This window comes from Emydura macquarii, unplaced genomic scaffold, assembly GCF_026122565.2.
Source record: "Emydura macquarii macquarii isolate MOO-44397 ecotype Brisbane River unplaced genomic scaffold, CSIRO-AGI_Emac_v2 contig_2897, whole genome shotgun sequence".
NCBI lineage: Eukaryota > Metazoa > Chordata > Testudines > Chelidae > Emydura > Emydura macquarii.
This window is the reverse complement of record NW_027133034.1, coordinates 11,680,096-11,701,346: the sequence shown is the minus strand read 5'-3', so window position 1 is coordinate 11,701,346 and position 21,251 is coordinate 11,680,096. Positions and strand designations below refer to the sequence as shown.

The window sequence follows — 21,251 nt, the reverse complement described above, 5'->3', positions numbered from 1 at the left end:
GTCTCCCAGGAGAAATGTGAGGAACCGTCTGTGTTTCGACAATGACGGATGAGATGTTGGCTGTTGTTGGTTATTTTATTGTCTCTGTCTGGATCCATTCATGTCGTATTGCCTATTTTGGTAAGGATATTAAGGGTATCTCCTTTGATAAGGTTGGCATTTGCTCTGCCTCCTTCTTGTTACAGAAGCATATATACCCAGTGTTCTCAGCATCACTCGGGAATCTTTCATTGTGTAGAGGACCTCATCTGTTTTTTCACCAAACAGTTCGGCCTTGTCAAATGGAAGATCCTCATTGGTCGTTTGTAAATCCCTGGACAGGCCTGCCGAGTAAAGCCAGGGGGCCCTCTGCAAAACAACCACTGGGCCGTGGTTCTGGTGGCTCTGTCTGCCACATCGAGGGCAGCCTGCAATGCTGTTCTCGATATCAGCTGACCCTCCGTGACGAGAGCTTGAAATTGCTCCTCTCTTTCCTGAAGTACAGTATTAATAAAGTCCATGAATTTGGAGTATGTATCATGAAACTAATGCGGCATAGAAGGCTATGCGTAGTTGTAAAGTAGCCGAGGAGTAAACTTTCCGTCTCTTCCAGTTCTTATCCTGGGGAGTGGATTTGTGGTGAGTCTGCTTACCCCTCTGGTGTGCTGCCTCCAAACCAGGGAATTAGGCAAAGGGTAGGTAAACAGGAATTCAGCCCCCTTGGACTGGATATAATATTTCTTATCAGCTCTTTTGCATGTGGGCGGGATGGTGGCTGGAGTTTGCCATGTGTTATCTGCCGGTTCCATTATCGCTTCATCCATCGGCAAAGCTATCTCGTTGCCGTGTGCAGTATTTTCAAGAGCTTATGGTGTTTCTCTGTGCTACTCTTTTGAACAGTTCCTGGAACTGCCTAAAATCATTCACACTTCTAGAAGGAGGTAGTATTGTTGTATTGTCCGGTGAAGAGGAGGACTTATGTGGTGGTGGTGATGTATGAAGTTCCGCCATGTCATCCTCCTGCTCAATGGTCACTGATGGCAGGTCTACAGTCAATTGTATAGAGCGTTGCGGTGACATGTCTCTATCCCTCTGAGAAGCAGAGGATCTACTGTGGTCCCTGGTGCACTGAGCCATGTTTCCCAATTACACCATTGCATTGGGTATGGCATGGGTGGGACAAACCATGGGGGTAGATACCACAGTTGTCCTGGGTAACCACTGTATCCCCTCTGACCAGAAGGGAAAGACGTAGGTCTACGAGATGAGGAGTGCTGAGGGGAGAAGACTCCTTCCTCTGTATTGTCATCTGCCCTGCTGGATGATAGTACTGGGGACCTGTGAGGGGACGGAGATGTGTCTGTGGCATATAGTGAAAAATCGTCCTGTTCCCGGTATTGTATTTTGGATTTGTGTTTTCTACCCAATGCCGGGCTAGGTGCTGTAGAGTCAGTTGGTGCTGATGTTTCAGGTGGTTCCGATGGGGTAGTTGGTACCGCTGTCGATTGTGTGGCTGCTTGTCTTGGTGCCGAAATTGTGAGCGGTTCCGAGGTCGTGGTCAGAGCCGCCCTCGCGGTCGGAGCTGTTTTTGGTGCTGTGGCTGTCAGTGCCAATATGCATTCCGTCGGTACCAAATCAGAGGAGGTCTTTACTGTTTTGACCCTCGACTCTGTGCCGTTGTTGAGATACTCCTTTGGTGCCTTTGAAGTTATAGGTGCTGTAGGGGTCTGGATGACCGTTATTTTGATTGTTGCCGGCCTCTTTTTTGGTGGGCTTTTAGACAGCATAGAAGCCCTCTTTCTGACATTTTTGTCAGATGAAAATGGTGACAGTTGATGCCCAGGGTCTGTGACAGGTCTCAGAATTCTCCATCAAAATGAGTTTTAACCTGAGTTCTCTGTCCTCCCTGGCGCTTGCCTTGAGGTTCTTACAGTGGGGACATTTCTGTGTGACGTGTCCCTCACCAAGGCATCTAATACATTGGGCATGCCCGTCGGATGCCGGCATGGAGTCTCTGCGCGAAGTGCATCTTTTAAAGCCTGGAGAGCCAGGCATGATAACTATATATAATTACTATCTAAACTAAGGCATAGGGGGAAGGGGGAACATTTTTTTTAAAGGGTGGGAGGTAGTAACTAACTAAACTAACTGAACTAACTAATATAACTTGTTTTCTATTTTAATTTTTCTCCCAGAACAAACGGTTGAAGGAGACTGCTTTGGCTCCGTCTCGGACCATGGACGGTTGAGAAGGAATGGGGGGACTTGGGTCATGCACGTGGCTCGAGATGCTAATGGCACCACAAGGCAGGCCGCGCATGCGCGACCCAAGCAGACACTGCTGATGAAGATCTCCGAACCGGGCGCAAGGACGCACCAGGCACCTGGAGTGGAGCACTCACAGGGACACCACTCAATGAAGAGCATCTGTTTTCTATCTAGGCAACACAAAATAAGTGAGCTGGGAGAGAACTGCTAGCAGCCTCTTGGGGAGAATATCCGTTCATATAGGGTGTCACTGTCTCCTGTGGAGATGTATTTAGCATTAGAAGAATCCCATGTTTTCTCTATGAATAGAAGTTGTCATCCCCTGGATCACCAGCCTGCCTATGGAGCACTATACAAAGTAGTGCCTAAGGAGAAGCTTGGGACTAAATCAAAACCTGGAAAGATCTGGACACTGGCTGCATCAAAATTGTTGGCACTGGGAACAGAGAGAGGACTAGTGTGAAGGCATGTGCATTATACTCAGAAGGAGTTCACTCTCAAGAAGCAGACACCATCCTTAGGACAAGAGCACTTCAACTACATCATGATTTCTGAGGTATCTTGGCACAGAGTGTGAACCAAGAATCAGAACTGACTTTCAGAACTTCAAGGGAGCTCCTCCAGTCACCAGAGCATTAGAAGGGACTCTATCTCTGTTGAATACCGTGGCAGGTTATTTGGCCTCAATGGCAAGATTGTCACCATTCTGCTGGAAACTCTGAATGAGTCAGCAAGAAACAGATCAATTGCTGGGTCTCCCATTCATATTAAGTACAAGAAACCCAAATCCATTTGCAGGTAGTCAGAACGCAACAGTTGGTCTCCCATTTGTGCACTGCACTGGGAAGGACAGGTCAGTTAACAGCTGGCTGGAACTAAATGGACATCACCATAAGATAGATGGTATAAGTATGTGTGCGTGCACACATCCTTCCCCTGTGTCTTAATTCCTTCCACTTATAGGTACACCTTTTAAAAACCTAGAATATTGGAACATTTCCCTGAGGGTTAAACTCTGAAAGACAGACACAAACACACACCTTTTAAAAACCCTGGCTAATTGGGGATGGATGCCAAGAGCTTTGGAAAGGCATTGTTTTATTCTCCACACTTACAACTCCCACCACCACCTCAACTTTCTATACCTCTGTACTGAAAATAGTTGGCATATTATTTTCTAAAGCAGCTCTTGACTTTTAATTATTTTATATGCTGAAAAATGTGTCAAAGAGCTGGAAACACTTAACAGCCACTGCTATAATTATTCTAAAAGAAAAGCTGTTTGCTTGCAAGGTAACTCACAAAATATTTAAGTCCTCTATGAATTGTTTCAGTTGCCAAGGAAAGCAACAGGCCGAGTAAGAATTAATTGGCTACTAATCTCTTTGCTTTTCTTAGGATGTTTTTGCAAGCAATGGATTAAAATCAATGTTTAATGCTACACACTCCCAGATGCGTCCATATTAGGAGAGCCTCAGCTCAAAATCTCTGTGCAAAAAAGGACTTGTCCTCCCTCTCTTTGCTGTTTCCACCCCCTGCATCTGTAGGTGGGAGAGGGGGAGCTTGGGAATGTGAACTTGATCCAGTACTGATCAGCCAGGCAGCAAACTCTTATTGTTCTTTAGATACCAAACATAACTAGGGATAAGCCCAGTCATTCTGCACATAACACAGCTTTTGTGCTCAGTAGTGCGATTAACAGAAAAGGGAACCACAAAGAGCTCTAGAGCTTTATTATACTTGTCATAAATAACATTCTAATGCACAAGTCTTAAGAATTCAGTTCACATTTATATTAGAAATGTAAAATGTATTTTAAATAAACTTCCATGTCAGGCCTTTTGCAATCACTCATTCAGGTTTATGTACCGCTTTGTTTTCTGCTGTATATCTATATTATATTGTAAGAAAACTTAAAGGGAGAGAAGAGCCTTGTTGCTTATGATTTATGTTGGAGGGGTTGAACAACACTTGAAGTTTTTAGCCGCTCACTAAACCAAAGCCAATGATATATATTAAGGAGTCTCATTTAGCATTCATGGATGTGAATTTTTTGGCATAACTAATAATACTTCATACTTCTCTAGCACTTTATAATCAAGGATCTCAAAAGCGCTTTATATTAATTATTCAATTCAGGCTCATAAGATCCTTGTAAGGTATTATCCCCATTTTACAAATACGGAAACTGAGGCACAAAGAGGTTATGGCCATCATTTTCAAACATGGTGTCCAAAGTTGAACACCTAAATCTATATTAGGCACTTGATTTTCAGAAGTGAGGTGAACTCATTTATTAAGCTATCAAAATGAATTTAGGTGCCTAACCTAAGCCACCATATTTGAAAATTTTAGCCTAAGTGATTGCTCAGGTCACATAGGGAGTCTGTGGTAGTACCATTAATTAGATCCAAATTCCTATTCCTGTGCATTAACCAAGAGACCCTTCTCCATAAATCATTTTCTATTATAAAACCACATGCAGTAATTATCAGAATACAACAGAGAATCACCATGGCATATTATTTGAAATTTCTCCAAAACTACACCAGATTTTTTTAAACTGTGTGAGATACAATTTAACATACATCTGAACACACTGAAATTCAAGTTTGGGGCATTATTAATAATTAATTATTTATAATTATATCTAAACTATTCAACACACAAAATATGTCCATTTCTGGATCCTACCCTACTAGTATCTTAAGTACAATCTGTAGAAACATCTAAGTGAAATTCATAAAATTACACTGTATGTGAAGAACCATCCTTAATTCAAATCAATGTAATTCTTACCTAAACAGTTAACATTGCAGTATAATATACTTTATAGAATGATTACTTGCCAAACATAAAATATTGCCTGCATCAAATTCTTCATATAGTTATTTGACTTAGTTATTGTCTTCACATCCCTTTAAAGGGCATCATAATGAAGAGGTAACAGTGTACAGAAAGTTCTGTTTGCACAATTTGTCTTGGTCTGTTTCTGTTCATGATTCATCTGGATCTATGCACTTTACAATACACTGATCTGTTTCACTACATTTCTATACATCACAAAATCCCATCCTCTTGAGTATTATTTATATCGCTGAAAATGAGAGAGCATGTTGACAATACTACTACTCATTTCCAAAATGACCACCAATGAATTTTATTTGTAAAGGTTTGTCTCACATTGTTTATTAGAGATTCAACTAGCCAATTTATTATAATGACCTATGCTAATTTAAATACATTAAGAGCATTTTAAGGATAATTTAATTTCCCACTCTGCAGACAGGTTAATATCACAAGGTGACCATTGTTCTTGAAGGCAACTATCTATTTTTCAAACTATAAACTATCACTAAGAGTAAGTGTTTCTCACAAATAAGTTAGCAATTTAGTTGATATTTTGAGACATCTAAAGAAAACTTATTATATACTCTGCTGTGATTTGGAAATGCATGCACAAGTCTCCATGTTCTGTTAAGGCCAAAAGATAGTTTGAGATGAGTTATGTAGCAAGCTTGAGCATTAAAGCAACAGCATGTTATTCTTGTAACCAGTACTCACCACAAGATTGAAAATTAATCTAACAGAGTCACTATTCATCTTCATGGAGTGGAAAAAACCAAACAAATAAAAAAACCCTATGCTAAATTATGAGGTTGAAAAAGATTTGTCTAATAAGTAGAAGTCCATACTGCCAATGCCTGCAAATATACCTGACCTGCACAAATGCAGAGGATTACAGTTGTTTGATGCCTTCCCCACCAAATACTTACATTCATCACATTCAGTCTGAAATCTTGAAGATAAATCATGACAATACCAAGGATTAAGTTACATAGTTCAGTGGAAACACTGACTCAGAAGGAGTTACTTCTCTGCTGAATGCCAGTCTGCAGACACTGCAAAACTTAGATAAACAAATGGTAACTATCTTCTAGAGGTATAAGAGAAGCATTCTTTTCTAAAGACATTTGGATTTGGTCAGTTTGTTAGTAATTGATTGTTAACTACTAACTTATGATGCATCATCTATGCAATGTATCCTAAGAGCCCCTTAGTCATTCTCTCTTAGTAACAGAAAACAGAAAATCTATGAAGTTTATAAATGCGTCATTTCACAAATTATATTTTTCCTAGATTGTTTAACTGGCTCAAAGTTTGGCCCTCAGATCTCCAATAATGCTAATTACTCATTTCACTTTCTACCTCAAGATGGACAGTCCAAGAGCCAGCCAGATACAAAACCAGATACTTGCTGAAATAATTAAAAACATGTTGAAAATTGCAAGAACGCATGTAGAAAACAAACAGGAACCCTAACGACCATGAATAAATGAATATCAACTAGTGGAAGAATTTGCTTGACCTTACATTTTTGGAGTGCGATGGGCACATGGTATATTCATTTACAAATAGCACTAGAAGATGGATCTTAAATGACAGATTTTGTATAGAAACCTACATAATTGTGAATACCACTAAAGAGCATTTTCAGCCAAACAAAACCAGCAGAGGAAAGAGGAAAGAAAGATTTAAAGAAGATCAAAACAAACTGCACAATTCTTAATAGTCTCTAGGAGGAGTTTATGTTCAACTGTTCATTCAGAATTAGCAAACTAAGGATCCTATTCTGCCACTCTTGCTCATGTTGAGTAGTGCATACTGAGAACAGCTGTCCCACTGATGGAACGGAATGTGGAGCAGAAAGACACAAGTCCGGGGAAGGGGCCGGGGAGCAGGGAATAAGGGTGCTGTCAACTCATGCAATCTGATTGTGGTATTTGCTGTTTTGGCCACTGTTTCATTTGCAAAGAGTGAAGCTGAATGTGGGTTAAGTTGAAGTAGAATTTTATTAGACTATGAATTGCTCTGTCTATGTAGCTGTGTTTCTTCCAGCCTAACTCCATTCGTTTCTCAGTTCCCCTGGTGTCTCCCCTGGAGGAACTGTTATAGGTAACTTGGGCCCTCTGACTCTGACCAAGCCTACATTTAAAATTTAGATCAAGCTAACTATGTTGTTCAGGCGTGTGTGTAAAAATTCATACCTCACAGCACCATAGTTAATCTGACCAAACCTCTGGTGCAGACACGGCTAGGCCAACGGAAGAATTCTTCCATAGACCTAGCTGCTGCTGCCTGGCGAGATGGATTACCTACAATGACAGACAAGCCACTTCTGTCACTATAGGAAGCGTCTACACTACAGCGGCATGGCTATAGTGGTGCAGCTGAGCTGCTGTAGTGCAGATATAACCTCTAGTTCCACTATCATGATTCAGCCCCAGGTCCTGTAGTCTTGTGATTACATAAAAAATTCAAATTTCATCACTTTCATATATCCTGTTCAAGCACTAATGGAAAGTGTGTCATGAAAGAAGATATTGTCTACACATTTGACTCAGAAAGAGATATTTTAATTTAATGTGACACTAAGGAAGATCACTTCAATGATCATGAAAGAGCAAGTCAGAGGTGCACTCATAGGCCTGGTCTACACTGGTGGCTTAATTCGAATTAAAGTCCCTTAATTCAAATTAATTACTCCCGCGTATACACTTGCGCATTGTTAATTCGAATTAGGGAGCCTTTAAAATCGAATTAATAAAACCACCTCTGCAAGTGGATTAGCGCCTGAAGCGCATCAGTTAATTCACATTAGTGTGAGTGTGGACGCAATGGGACTTAATTCGAATTCATTGGCCTCCAGAGTGTATCCCTTGATGCCCCATTTCAGGACCCTCCCCCAAAGCAGCCCCGGGAAGATTTAAATCTTCATTTCCTGCAGTGAATTGGTTTAAAATCCAAGCTGCGATCACCCCCCCACACACACAACAAGCCTTTTGCAGTTTGTCTCTTTAAGGGTTTGAAAGATTTCACCACCCGCCCCTCTCCTGGCGTGGTGAACGCATTTTAAATGCCAGCAGTGAGAGGAAATTCTTTGCTACATTGTTTCAGTGGGCAATCATGGAAATTGATACTTTCTTAAGAGTTTATTCACAGTGCTACATGTGGATACATTATATCAGGCTTTCCATCAGTGAAATGGAAACATTTGTATCACTGTATTAATATACTAACTGACTCCGTTGTTATTTATCTTACATTCTACAGACACCTGTAGACTCAAAATCAAAGGTAAGCAATATACAGGAGCTGGTTGGGGAAGCATAAAAGGCAAACAGCATACAGGTGAGGGGAGGGGTTCGTTTGATGAAGGGAAAAATCAAAGACAAGCAATATACAGGAGATGGTGGGGGGAGCATAAAAGGCAAACAGCATACAGTTCTAAAGTAATCCAGGATAAACTGCGATGTATTTGTCACAGTCAAAATGAGAGCATAGTTCAGCTGGCTCCATGTGCCTGCAGCAATGGCGATCGGGGGGGGGGGGGGGGGGGTGTGTGTAAAAAAACAGCATGAAAATCCTTTTCCCGTTTGTTTGGGGATGGGGGAAGGGGGTGGGGGAAGCAGCGCTGCATCCTGGAATGATGACACTCGTCACAACAACCTCTATGGTTAGTTGCACTGTGGGATAGCTTCCCACATTGCACTGCTTTCTAATTCGAATTAAGGCTGGCCAGTGTGGACGCAAGAAACCAGCACAAACACTGTAGTGTGGACAGTCTGCAGCGCTTTCTATAAATCGCTTTCTGTCATTTGAATTAAGCTAATTTGAATTAGTGCTGCAGTGTAGACATAGCCATTGTATCTTACCAGTAAATAATGGTATTTTTCCTACACTATGAAAGAATTCAATATCAACAGGGACAGAAAAAAATGTAGACAAACTGGAGGGCGTTCAGAGCAATGCACAAAATGATTAATGGGTGCAGCAACCACTTTGTATACTTCTTGGCTAAACAACAGCTAAGAGGTGTTGAGCATGGATAAAGATAACTGTTTATACATATTTTTAAAGCTTTACTTATTTAGGAAGGAATAGGAAATTCTAAGTCGAGTAATCACATGACAAAAACAAATGCACTAACTGCAGGGAAATCTTCCTTGATAATAAGCTCTATTTGACTGTAGTCCTAAGTAAGGTGTGGAAGCCCCATTACCTGAGAGATTAAAAACTAGACAAGATCAAACACAAGAAAATACACTTTAGAGAGTAATCCAGTAGTGGCAGGGGTGGTGGGGTTGGTGAGTGGACTTTTGTGACATAATGGGTGCTTTCCAGCTCTAAAAGCTGCTGAGTGCTTCTCATTCCACTACATGTCAGCTTAACTCATTGACCAAAGTTACAGGTGTCACATCATTATTAGTCTTACACAGGATGAAAAACTGCTACAATCCTGTGGTGAGTCACTTCTGAAACTGCAGTATATCCTGAAGGCTGTTGATGCTTGATCTGATAAATGGCATACTTACTCAACAACGCAGTACATTTGACCTTATTTAAAACATCCATAGTATGTTTCTAGAAAAAATTATTCAGCAAATGTGTGGGTTTTGCAGAAATGTGTACATTCATTACATGTACTCTATTATGTTGTTTTGTAGCCACAAGATAGTTATGCTGTTCTGTGGAATTCTTCACATCAGAAAGGATAGGCCGGTCATTACAACACATTCTCTCTTATAAGACTAGTCTTTAGAAAACATGGAGGTGCATCTTGGCTAGCAGCAAATATTTTGAAGACAGTTGGCCAAATTCTAATCTTACTTTCAAAAGTGACTCTCCTGACTTCAGTGCAGTTACTCTTGATTTATACAGGTACATGTGAGATCAGACACCAATAGTTACAAATTGGAGGAAGCATAGTATGACTTTACTATGGGAGAGACAAGATGGTCATCTTTTATATATCCTTTATTGGACCAGTTTTCTGTTGTGAAAGCAATAAGCTTTTGAACTTACACAGAGCTCTTCTTCAAGTTTTATTATGGTTGTAATGCTAATGGAGATTTAATAGTATTCAAGTTTTGCTAGTTATATTTTACGTTACATTAGATTAGAGGTCTATTGCAGGAGTGGAGGGCTGATCTGTGGCCTGCATTGTGCAGGAGGTCAGACTAGATGATCGTACTGGTCCCTCCTGACCTTAGAGTCTATGAATCTATAATGCCAAATCTGTGTGGTTCTGGGCAAAGAGTGTAGGGGTAGGATTAGGATAGCATGCTGGGTGTAAGCCAATGGCAGAAATAGAGGCTCTTCCACTACACAGATACCCATTCCTCTGCTTCATGGCAGGGAATGGTAAGGTATACAAAAGGCTAATTCTTCCAGTGGAATGAAGACACCTCAGTAGGGCCACATCCACAGCCTAGCATTCATCCTTCTCCACCACTTGCACAACTACCCAGCCCAGTTTCTTAAGCTGGGCATTGGTATGAAAATTTTGAATGGGGAAAGGGAGGAGAATATTCTCTGATGGTGCTTCTTAGATGTGTAATAACAAACTCCATAGGATATCAAGGGCCTGCAGATGGTATGTTAGGATAATCCTGAAGGAAAAATCTTAAACCCATTTTAGTGGACAATATTGTAAACTACCTGGGATAGTGAAATCTTTTTGTAATTTTTTTGTATTTTATGGCTGATCTGGGTTCACTAAATGGAAACCAACAAAAGATAAAAATCAAAAACTGACAACAAGTAGATCCACTATAAAAAATATAAACACACACGGAAGAGAGATGAAGGAGCCATTTTATAGTTTACTAATTCAGAATGAAGAGTAAGACACAAACTGCCCCTGGACTACTAGAAGTTAGAGGCAGTGCCAGGTGTTATCGGAAAGGTAGTTTTCCCCACATTTGCAATACAGCTTTAGATTTTACATATGACTGTAATAGTTTGATAATTTGGGTAGTCTCAATTTATGTTTCCTCAAATAGATATCTACTGAATATTAAGAAATATATTTTATCCTAGGTGATATCTAACCCTCTAATATGATCTGTTTAATATTATCAGCAACACTGCTGGCTTTTTTGTGCTTGCAGTGGGAACCTAGAATTGTGATACTCAAAACTTTGTGGGAGCTCAGTTTATTGCACAATCAGACTTATGAATGACTTACAATATTGTACTGAATTTCAGGGTTTTTAATACTGTGTTGGCAAAAAAAAATATTAAAAGCGGAATGGGTCAGATTGTGAGAGAATGATGTAGCCAGAGTAGGGGGTAATTGGAGCATCCTGGGGGTGAGAGTCACAAACTCCCTCTTGATCCCTTTACTGCACACAGGAGGAATTAAACTGCTCTGGGTCTATACCCACTCCAGCAATACACACTGCCTGACATTCTGGAGCAGCAACGTCAGCCAGTCCAATGAGACTGGTGAGAGTGGAACTTTGGTTCCATCCATCTATATGGAAGGGAACATAATTCTACAGAGCTTGCTTCCACTCCTGTGCTGCTACCTATGATGATGATAGCCAATACCAGGACATAAGGGGGTGGTTTGTGTCCCCTTTTAGCCCTGTGCCAGCACACTAGCCAGGTTGAATATGAAAATCTTCTAAACCAGTGTTTCTCAACCTTTTAAATAGCAAGTACCCCCTAACTTCTGAAAATTTTAATCAGTACCCCAACACTCAATCTTCCACAGAATTCCATATTTTCAGACTAATGTGAGTCATATGTTGGAAGAAGGGCTGAGTATATAAGGCCATGATATGACAGATATCAGATCTAGTGTGGGTTGGGTTACCACGGGTGCACAACTCAAGTATGTATCTGGGCTAGAGGTGATGTTGGCCAAAACTAGGAAGCTTTGAGTGGCATGCCAATACTGGGGAACATAAAGTGCCATGCCAAATTTTTTGCCACAGATTTGAGAGGAGGAAGGGATGAGAGAGAGACAGGGAAGGAGGGAGACAGAGAGACAGGAAAGAGGGTAACTGGTAAATTCTGGGGCTGTCATAGTTGTCAAGTTTTCTGGGCACTGGACCTTGAGCCAGGGAGGGGGGCTGCCACCTGGGTAAGTTGCAGGCGGCTGCCGCCTGGCTGCCAGCCCGGGAGGTGGGTGACTGCTACCCAATCCGAGCTGGGGCAGAGACGGCTTCCGCGCCAGTTGGGACCCTGGGATGTGGGCAGACGGCTGCTGCCTGTCTTAAAGCTGGGGAGCTGGGACCCTGAGGGAAGCAGGGGGCTGCAGCCCATCTTCCCTAGAAGCTGTGGCCTGCCATCCACCTCCCAGCTCGGAGCTTGGACCTGGCAGGAAGCGGATGTCTGCTGCCCGCCTCCCCCAAGAGTTGGCAGCTGCCGCTCACTTCCCAGCTGGGATCCGATGGGAAGTGGGGGGCTGCTGCCCACCTCCCCCAGAAGTCAGCAGCTGCGCCCACCTCCCCTTCACTCTTTTTTTCCCCAGGTACCCCCTGCCTGTGTCTCACATACCCCAGGTTAAGAAACTATGTTCTAAACAACTCTTTCGAGGCCTACTAAATCAGTTCTAACACAAAATATTAATAGCTTTAGATAATTTATAATACAAGCTACTAACATCTTGTGAGGTACTGAGCACCCTCAGATCCCTTGACTTCAGTGTGAATTTAGGACCTTCAACTTGCAGAATTGAGCTCTTAACAAAGAAGGCGTCCCCTTCACTGAATGCCAGCACCTCCAGCTTCTTTCACCAAGTGGAAAGCAGTTTCTGCCAGAGCATGAGAATTGGTGAAGGCAAAAGGGGTAAATCATCAAAAGAGTTAATGATGGGAAAGTATGAGAGTGTGAAGGGGTCAGTGTGCTGTTCTCAAAGGAAGAAAGAAGAGTAAATCAGTATCATTTTAGCTGACTCTGGCTTTTGTTTTGTTTTGTTTACAGAACAGCTGAAATCTCTTTGGTCTTTAAAGACAATCTACAGTAATTTAGACTCTGCTTGATTTGTAAATATTTTTACCACAGGTTTTGCCTAAGTAGACCCTTGCACTGGATATTGAAACTACTTGTAAGCAGTGCTGGATATTCTTAAATACTAATCATAATCAGGAAGACATATGCAGCTCAGTTTTCACATCAATCAAAAGAATTATAGATTTCTCTTGCTTCATTTTACTTCCCACCTTTTTCTGTAATTTTTGATGTTACATTCAGAACAATCCCTTACAGCGACAGGTAGAAGTAAAATGTGCACAGACCCTTTAAGTGGCTGTTTATTGGCGTGCCAATTCACTGGCACACAATTAACAATACTTTTTTCTCCTTCCATCAGGACAACTGTTCTAAACAGCAACCTTGTTATTTCCTGTATGGAACATGAAACTCCGCTAAATATGCCCAGTTATTCCTAACCTAAAGATCAAGTCATGATCCTTAACAGCATCAAGCTTTGCAGAAGAGTCTGCAAAGCCACTGGCTTGGTACTATACCTAAACAGAATGCTCTCTAAATTAGTTAATGCAGAGTAAACATGCCCTGTTAAAGGGGATTCCTGTCCCTCCAGAACATTGAGTTCAGCTACAACCAAGCCTCTGAAAACCAGGAAATACACAGTTAAGGTATGTGCCACCTCCATCATGCAATCTTAACTTTGCCACCTGGAACTGGCAATAGCCATTGGGAAAGGTTCAATAAAGCTACTATCATAAGTTGATATGAAGAAACAAAGAGAATGTGCCACTGTTTGTGTTGGGTTTGACAGATTTGAATTCCAGCATGTATTTGCATACACTCCACCTGTCTTCACGTTAGATGTAGCTGTATTGAAAGCTGGAGGGATTAGTTAGAGGAGGCTGGAAGAGTTGTCACTATGATATGATGCATACGTTCCTTGGAACATCAAGCAGCTCATTTCAGTGCTGAGTTCTGTAGGTTGTGTAGTAGTGACGACAGGAGTAATCTTGCCACAGAGATTGTCAGCAGCCTGGTGAAGGGGCTGTACGATTTAGCAAGCCTGGGTTGGTCTGCATGGAGCAGACTCAGTGTGAGTGTAGGCCAGGTGTAGATAGCTCCTGTTTGCTACTCCAGATCTAAACCTTAGTTTTGCCTTAGCAAAGAGAAGATGTTAAGAATTTGTCCAGCAGTGCTCATGTACACTATTCCCTTAGTGTTCTGTAGCATCTGCAAAAGCAGAGGGCTAATATGTCTGTTACTGGAATGCTGGGGCATTGTTCAAAGAGAGTAGAGTTAAGGTTGTGTTGCGGGGATGGTATGTATTCTGTATTTCTTGGTTTGAAGAGATTTGATGCAGCTGGACTCAATGTTTTGGAAGGGCATGAGGCACTCCCCAGACAACCTCATCTCTGTGTTCAAGTATTTTGTCAGTGAATTTTCTAGGTGTTTTTAAAAATCCAAACCCCAAAAAGCAGTTATTTGTAGGAGATAGTGTTAAATTAGGGAAGTGCAGTTACCATGTCAGTTTGCAGGTAGAGCTAAGGATAAGTCAAAGATGCTACATGATTTATAAATCATCTCCCCCCCCACTCTGTGCTCTTTGCTATAGTTGAATGGTGATAACAGTTGAGGTTTTTGAGTGTGGAACTGCTGACAGAGAAAGGAGAGTAAACACAGATAGATTATTTTGCAATATTTTGAAAGTTTTATTACATGTAAGTTACAGTAACTTTAAGCATGTGAGAAGAGACCAGTGTCAGTCTCTTCTTCTCAAACCACCTTGCCCCATCATCCTCTCTAGCATATAGACCCTCCCCCCATATTTCCAGGACCCCCTCCCCCTTTCCTTACCCTAAGTCTTCAGCTACATCTTACCCTTAGCAATATAGCAGGCTCAGAGAGGTGTGTAATGGCCCATTCATCTCAATTAGATGTTCTCAGCTAAATGAGAATACCCAATTGAAATTAATACAGCCTCGAAACAACAGTTTCTGAAAGGTGTGCACCGGTTCACTCAGATCATTGGTGTTCTTATCTCCCCTACCTTGGTTCCAGCGATTGTGGCCATGCACCGAGTAAACTTGTTCTCAGCTCCTCACTCAGTTTCAGCATAGTATGCTTGGTGCATTCCCTAAGCATGTTCTCAACTCCCAAATATGATTTCAGTGCTGTGTACAGTGCCAGGCAACGACCATCCCCATTCCATTCCTCACTCCAATGTCTTCATTGTATGCCTGTGTCATGCATCTAGCATCTCTGTTCTCAGCCCCCTACCCATTCACACCAGGCAGTGAACATGCTTAATCACATCTCCCTTCGTCTCAGTGCTGTGGGAACAAGTACTGAAGCAGGGAAAGAAATGCAGAGAGGGGGGTAATGGAGAGCTAGAGTTTGGGAGAAGAGCTGAAGCCTTCCTAGACCCCCACTGCCCAACTCTGACCTTTCTTCCTCACTTTCTCCTGTGCTGCTGCTTCAAGGAAAAAGGGTGAACCTGGAGCACCCCCTCATTGCTGAAGTCAGCATGGGGACGAGAAGTTGTTTTGGGTTCTTTCACTCATCAGGGAGCAGTGGAGGAAAGAAGAGCCCCTGAGCCCCCTTCCTCATCCTGTTGGAGGACCAACAGGGAGGAACTGGAGTAGGTAGGGGCTTTTGGAGGGGAGAAGTGTAAAGGGAAGAGGGCACAGATGGTTCCACTTCCCTTCCAGAGGGGAAGATGCTCAATTTTTCCTCCCTATAGTTCTGCTGTCCATGCTCCTGAGCTCCTAGAAACCAAAAATGCTTAATTGTTGAGGAATAATAGGAAAACTACATTTTTCTTCATCAGCACTCCAGTCATCAAACTGGGTTTTCAAAAAACAGTGTGTAGGTGATCCTTTGCACTAATAAGGGTCATGGTTTAGGGGGTGTGCTGGCTGCTCAGTAGCTATGGCAGAGCACAGCCCTAAGGGATGAAGGTTAGAGGAGGGGCAAAGCCGCCACCCTACAGCCTCCCAACTCCAACACCGCCGGTACTGCTCCATCACTCCCAAATTCCCCCGCCTACGCACTGCTCCAAAACCACCATTACCCCCAGTATTCCCTAGCTCAGGAAAAAAAAGTGCTAAGGGCCTGAAAATGTTATGAGCAGCTCATATTAGGGGACCTGTCTATCAGAAACACCTTGACCAAATGACCCCACAATTTGCTCTCCATTGATCACACTTAATTCCATTGTTCAGGAAACCCATGAAGAGTATGACTTATGATTACATTACCCTAACTGCTTACTTCAGTCCTTCATCTTCCCTCTATTTAATTAATGCCAATTTCCTTGGCAATACTTCTAAAGTAAAAACAGAATCTGCATGTGGATTTTAGAATACTTTAAATTATCACTCTGCAACGAGATATCTTGGTCTCAGGGCAAAAACTTCCAAAAGGCACCCGTGCAGAATGCAGGCAATGGAGCAGGGAACATGTATAACACATTCTCTCAAATCTGCCAATGGTAGGGGTCAAATTCACAGTGTATGGGTGCAGCTCTTGTTCAATGAGCAGAGCAAGTCACCCTGAGCTACATACTTACAGTGACACCAAACTGCCTGCAAACCTTCTGGCTTCCACAAAACCTTAGTCTTGCTGTAACATGCACATTTCACTTTTTGTAGGCACTTCAGTTTGATATGTGCTGACCTGGCATTACAAACACTACCCTTAAAACCTTTTTCAATATTGCTTCCCTAAGGGGGTAATGGGTACCATGCTGTTGTTGAGATAAATCCCAAGCAACTAAGGTCAGTTTGGGAAGGAGCAAAGCCATATTTTGAGTCTGAGATGTGCACAAAAAAGTTACCAAATGATTTTGTAAAGTGTTTTTTTAGAGGGGCTCTCGGGAGACCATTGGTCAAATGACCCCAAATTTGGACCACTAGCACAACTAAGCACCCTTAGGAAGCACAGCAAATTCAATCTGAATAAGCATACAGATTTTAGAGAATAGTCAACCTTTCAACAGAAAGCGATGCTCAACCTTAACTAGAGCAGAGCTGGCACTGTACTATAACACACATAATTCACGTAACAGATACAGAAGATTTGTGATCAATTCTCAACATTCATGAAATATCAAAGTACAGATAATTTTGCTGTCAGTGCGGTTGTCACAGTAATTCACAAATTGACATCTCCAAACAATGCTCCTTAGATATAGTGAATCTCACTTCAATACCTTATAGCACACTTTCAAATGGCCAGAATGTTTAATAATAAAATAAGTTTTCAAACATTTTCCTTTTGGCAACTTATTTGTGTCGAAAATAGAAGAAAAAACCTGTAACTGATAAAAAGATGAGTCTCATTCTATACAGTATAAAGACATGCAGAGCAGATATAATCAAAAGAGATTTATTTTGAGCAATACCTGTTACAGAAATACAGGCAGTGATTTGAACAACAAAGTCATTGTCTGAAATCTATTGAGAAAAGACACTTTGCATTTACCTTAGGTATTCCAGAAGTCTCAAGCCAGGTCTGGATGATATTTTCAACAGATAGACCATATCTTTAAAAAACACAATTAAACTTGTTTTATGGAACATACATACACAAATATGTACATTTTCCAGAGAAAAACATATATAAAAACAAAATAAAAGCCTTGCAGACTAAGCAGTAGTTTATAATTCAGTTCTTATTCATTTTAATTAACAACATTACCAAAGAAGACACTTGCAAATTAAAGATGGATTGGATTTTATGTTTTTCAAACTAAAATGATTAATTCAGTGCTTATGAAAGCGGGCAGAAAAAGTACAAGAAGCTAAGCTGTATTTATAAAACATGTAAGCATGAGCAGGTGCGCTATGATTCTTTTTGTGTGGCTTTTCTGTTTTTCTTTTATGAGAAAGAAACAAAGGGAGCAAAATTAACAGGAGATTGTCAAAATCAGTATTTACTGAGGGAGCTACCAAAATGAAAGGACAAATATTCCAGAGTTAAAACTGACATGAAGTCTGAACTGCCTTAGATTTATGAGTTTTAAAATGCTCTGCTGGACTTTAATCCTCCTTAAAGTTTGTAAGTATCCGATATATTTGGATGTCTGCCATTCTACACCTGCTTTATTCCCTGATAACATTTATGGTGAAATCACAATGCACTTTGAAACCATAACTGCTAAGAAAGGAAATAAATTTGTCACATTCAAACTCACTGGGACTGAATTACTCATGTACATAAGTGTTTACAGAATCAGGCCCTAAATTTGCATCCTGAGCTATGTCTACACTTGCATGCTTCCCTGGATACTTGTCCATGTACTGCAAGCACATGTACCCCGTATCCTCACTGAATAGCCACTGTGGTAAAGTCAGGCCAGATGGCTACAAAAGGGTGTACCAGGGCCGGTATGTGAGCCCTAGAATGCTAAAGGCCCTTTTCCCTACAGGCAGAGGATAGGTTACTGCAGGTCAATTAGAGACACCTGGACACAATTAAGGTCTACTCCAGGTATACTTAAACCCTGCCTTCCTTAAAGGGCAGGGGAAGGGGGGAAGGAGAGGAAGGAGCTGCCAGCAGGTTTTGGCAGCTGGAGGAGAGACTCCCCTGGAGTAGGAGACAATGCTTCTCTGCAGCTGGAGAAGCAGAGAAGGAAAGACCCTGGCCCCAGCCTGCAGGAAGGACCGATGTTTCTCCAGTCCTCCAGGGCTTTACCACCACCTCTACAACTCTGAGAAGGAGCCATGGCAAGGTATCTCCCTGGGACTGGGACTGCCTACCCCTCCCCTCCCCTGCGTGGGGTGGAAGGACACTCCGCAGGCCTGAAATAAGGCCTGCACCAAACGCTTCACGTGAGAGGTGCCGAGGGGAAGGGACAAAAGACTTGTCAAAGTTGGGGCAGAGTTACCTCAGGCCCCACTGCCAACGGAGACTGCTGCCAATAGGCGAGACCAAGGGGGGGTTGCTATACCACACCACATATGCTGTGTCAGTCACTGGTATACATTGTACTTAAGCACATATTCATGTCCACACAACCCCTTTTCATAATGTGATGGTAGTGCTACCATTTCAGGGACAATATCCCAGAGTCCTTTGTGTCACAGGAGATACTCGGGGAACTGCCTTGCTATGTGCGGCTGGTATTGTATGCCAGTGTTTCTCAATCTTTTAAGTAGCAAGTACCCCCTAACTTCTAAAAATTTTAATCAGTACCCCAACACTCAATTTTCCACGGAATTTTATATTTACAGACTAATGTGAACCATATGTTGGAAGAAGGGCTGAATATATAAGGCCATGCATGATATGACAGATGTCAGATCTAGTGTGGGTAGGGTTACCACCTTTACACCACGGGTGCGCAACTCAAGTATGTACCTGGGCTAGAGGTGATGTTGGCCAAAGCTAGGAGGCTTTGAGTAGCATGCCAATGCTGAGGAATATAAAGCGCCGTGCCAAATTTTATGCCATAGATTTGAGAGGAGGAAGTGGTGGGAGAGAGATAAGGAAGGAGGGCGAGAGAGAGAGAGAGAGACAGACAGGAAAAGAGTGTAACTAGTAAAATGTGGGGCTGTCATAGTTGTGAATTTCACTGCTCAACTAGAGCAGTGAAATTGACAAGTTTTCTGGGCACTGGGCTTTGAGCCAGGGAAGGGGGGCTGCCACCTGGGCAAGTTGTAGGCAGTTGCCGCCTGGCTACCAGCCCAGGAGGTGGGCAACTGCCACCCAATCTGAGCTGGGGCAGAGAGGGCTTCCCTGCCTGCTGGGACCCAGGTATGTGAGCAGGCGGCTGCTGCCCATCTTCAAGCTGGGGTGCTGGAGGCTGTCTCTTGGTTCGGAGCTGGGGCGCGGATGGCTGCCACCCAGCTGTAAGGCCAGCTCATGAGACACAGGAGGCTGCCACTGGGCTCCCACCAGGGAACTGGGACCCAGCAGGAAGCAGGCAGCTGCAGCCTGGCTTCTCGGGACTGTGGCAGCTGCCACCCGCTTCCCATCTGGGAGCTGGGACCGGGTGGGAAGCGGGCTGCCGCCACCCAGCTTCCCCAGAAGTTGGCAGCTGCCACCCACCTCCCCTTCACTCCATTTTTCCCAAGGTACCCCCTGCCTGTGTATCGCGTACCCCCAGAGGTACATGTACCACAGGTTGAGAAACTATGCTGTATGCCACCTTTGCACAGCTGGCGACGGCAGCTCCCTGTCATCTCTCCCTTCCGCCAAACTTCACTGAAAACATGGAGCAAATCCCTGATGGTGTGGTTCTGCTCCAGCCTGTAGGATAAATGTTGATGCAGTCCACCATCAGATACTGGATGGAATGGGCCCAGAAAAATGTGAGATGCCTAAGATGGGTGACCAAGAGGGTAAATGAAAATCCAATGGGGTCCCATGGAACACGTGTTGAATGCTGAGATTACAAGGGGATGGGTGAACTGCTGCTTCTGGTCCCAGAGAACCAGGATGGTGTGGTGGGACCACATCATCTTGGAAACCTGGGATGATGACCAGTGGCGGCAGTATTTCTGAATGAGGAAGCAGACCTTCATGGAGTTTTGAGAGCAGCTTGCAGCAATCCTCCAGCTTCAGACCAGTCATTTTCAGAAACCAGTTCATGGTTGAGAAGTCAACTGTTGGGGTGATGGTTGTACAGGTTTTACCATACTATCAATATTGGGCTCTGCCCATGGGCAGGGGCCATCAATGAAACGCAAATCCCAATATTTTGCCCACCAAAAGGGGCCAATGAATACATGATTCCAAAAGGTTAGTATTTCACTTGTTCAAGGCTTAGTAGACTACAGGGATAGATTCACACCAATGGATCTTAAGCAAAGTAAACAGTCATGGAAAAAGAGGAAAGTTTGTCTCATAGATCAGTAACTGGTTAAAAGACAGGCAACAGAGGGTAAGGATAAATGGTCAGTTTTCACAACAGAGAAATAAATAGTAGGGTCCCCAAATATCTGTGCTGGGACCAGTGCAGTACAACATATTCATAAATGATCTAGAAAAAGGGAGGAACAGCGAGGCAGCAAAGTTTGCAGATGATAATTAAGCCCAAAGCTGACTGTGGAAAATTACAAAAGTATCTCACAAAACTGGGTGACTGGGCAACAAAATGGCAGATGAAATTCGATGCTGACAAACGCAAAGTAATGCACATTGGAAAACATAATCCCAAGTATACACACAAAATGACGGTGTCTAAATTAGCTATTACCATTCATGAAATTCATCATGGA

General features: G+C 42.6%; 1 protein-coding gene across 3 annotated transcripts in view; it reads right to left on the bottom strand.

Moving 5' to 3' along the window:
* AOPEP (aminopeptidase O (putative)) overlaps window positions 1-21,251 on the bottom strand; it is a 267,939-nt gene that overhangs the window by 112,492 nt on the left and 134,196 nt on the right. For all 3 annotated transcript variants that reach the window (XM_067569212.1, XM_067569213.1, XM_067569211.1), the window contains one exon: window positions 17,512-17,572. In XM_067569212.1, coding sequence (XP_067425313.1) covers window positions 17,512-17,572 — 61 coding nt within the window. The remainder of the gene's footprint in view (window positions 1-17,511; window positions 17,573-21,251) is intronic.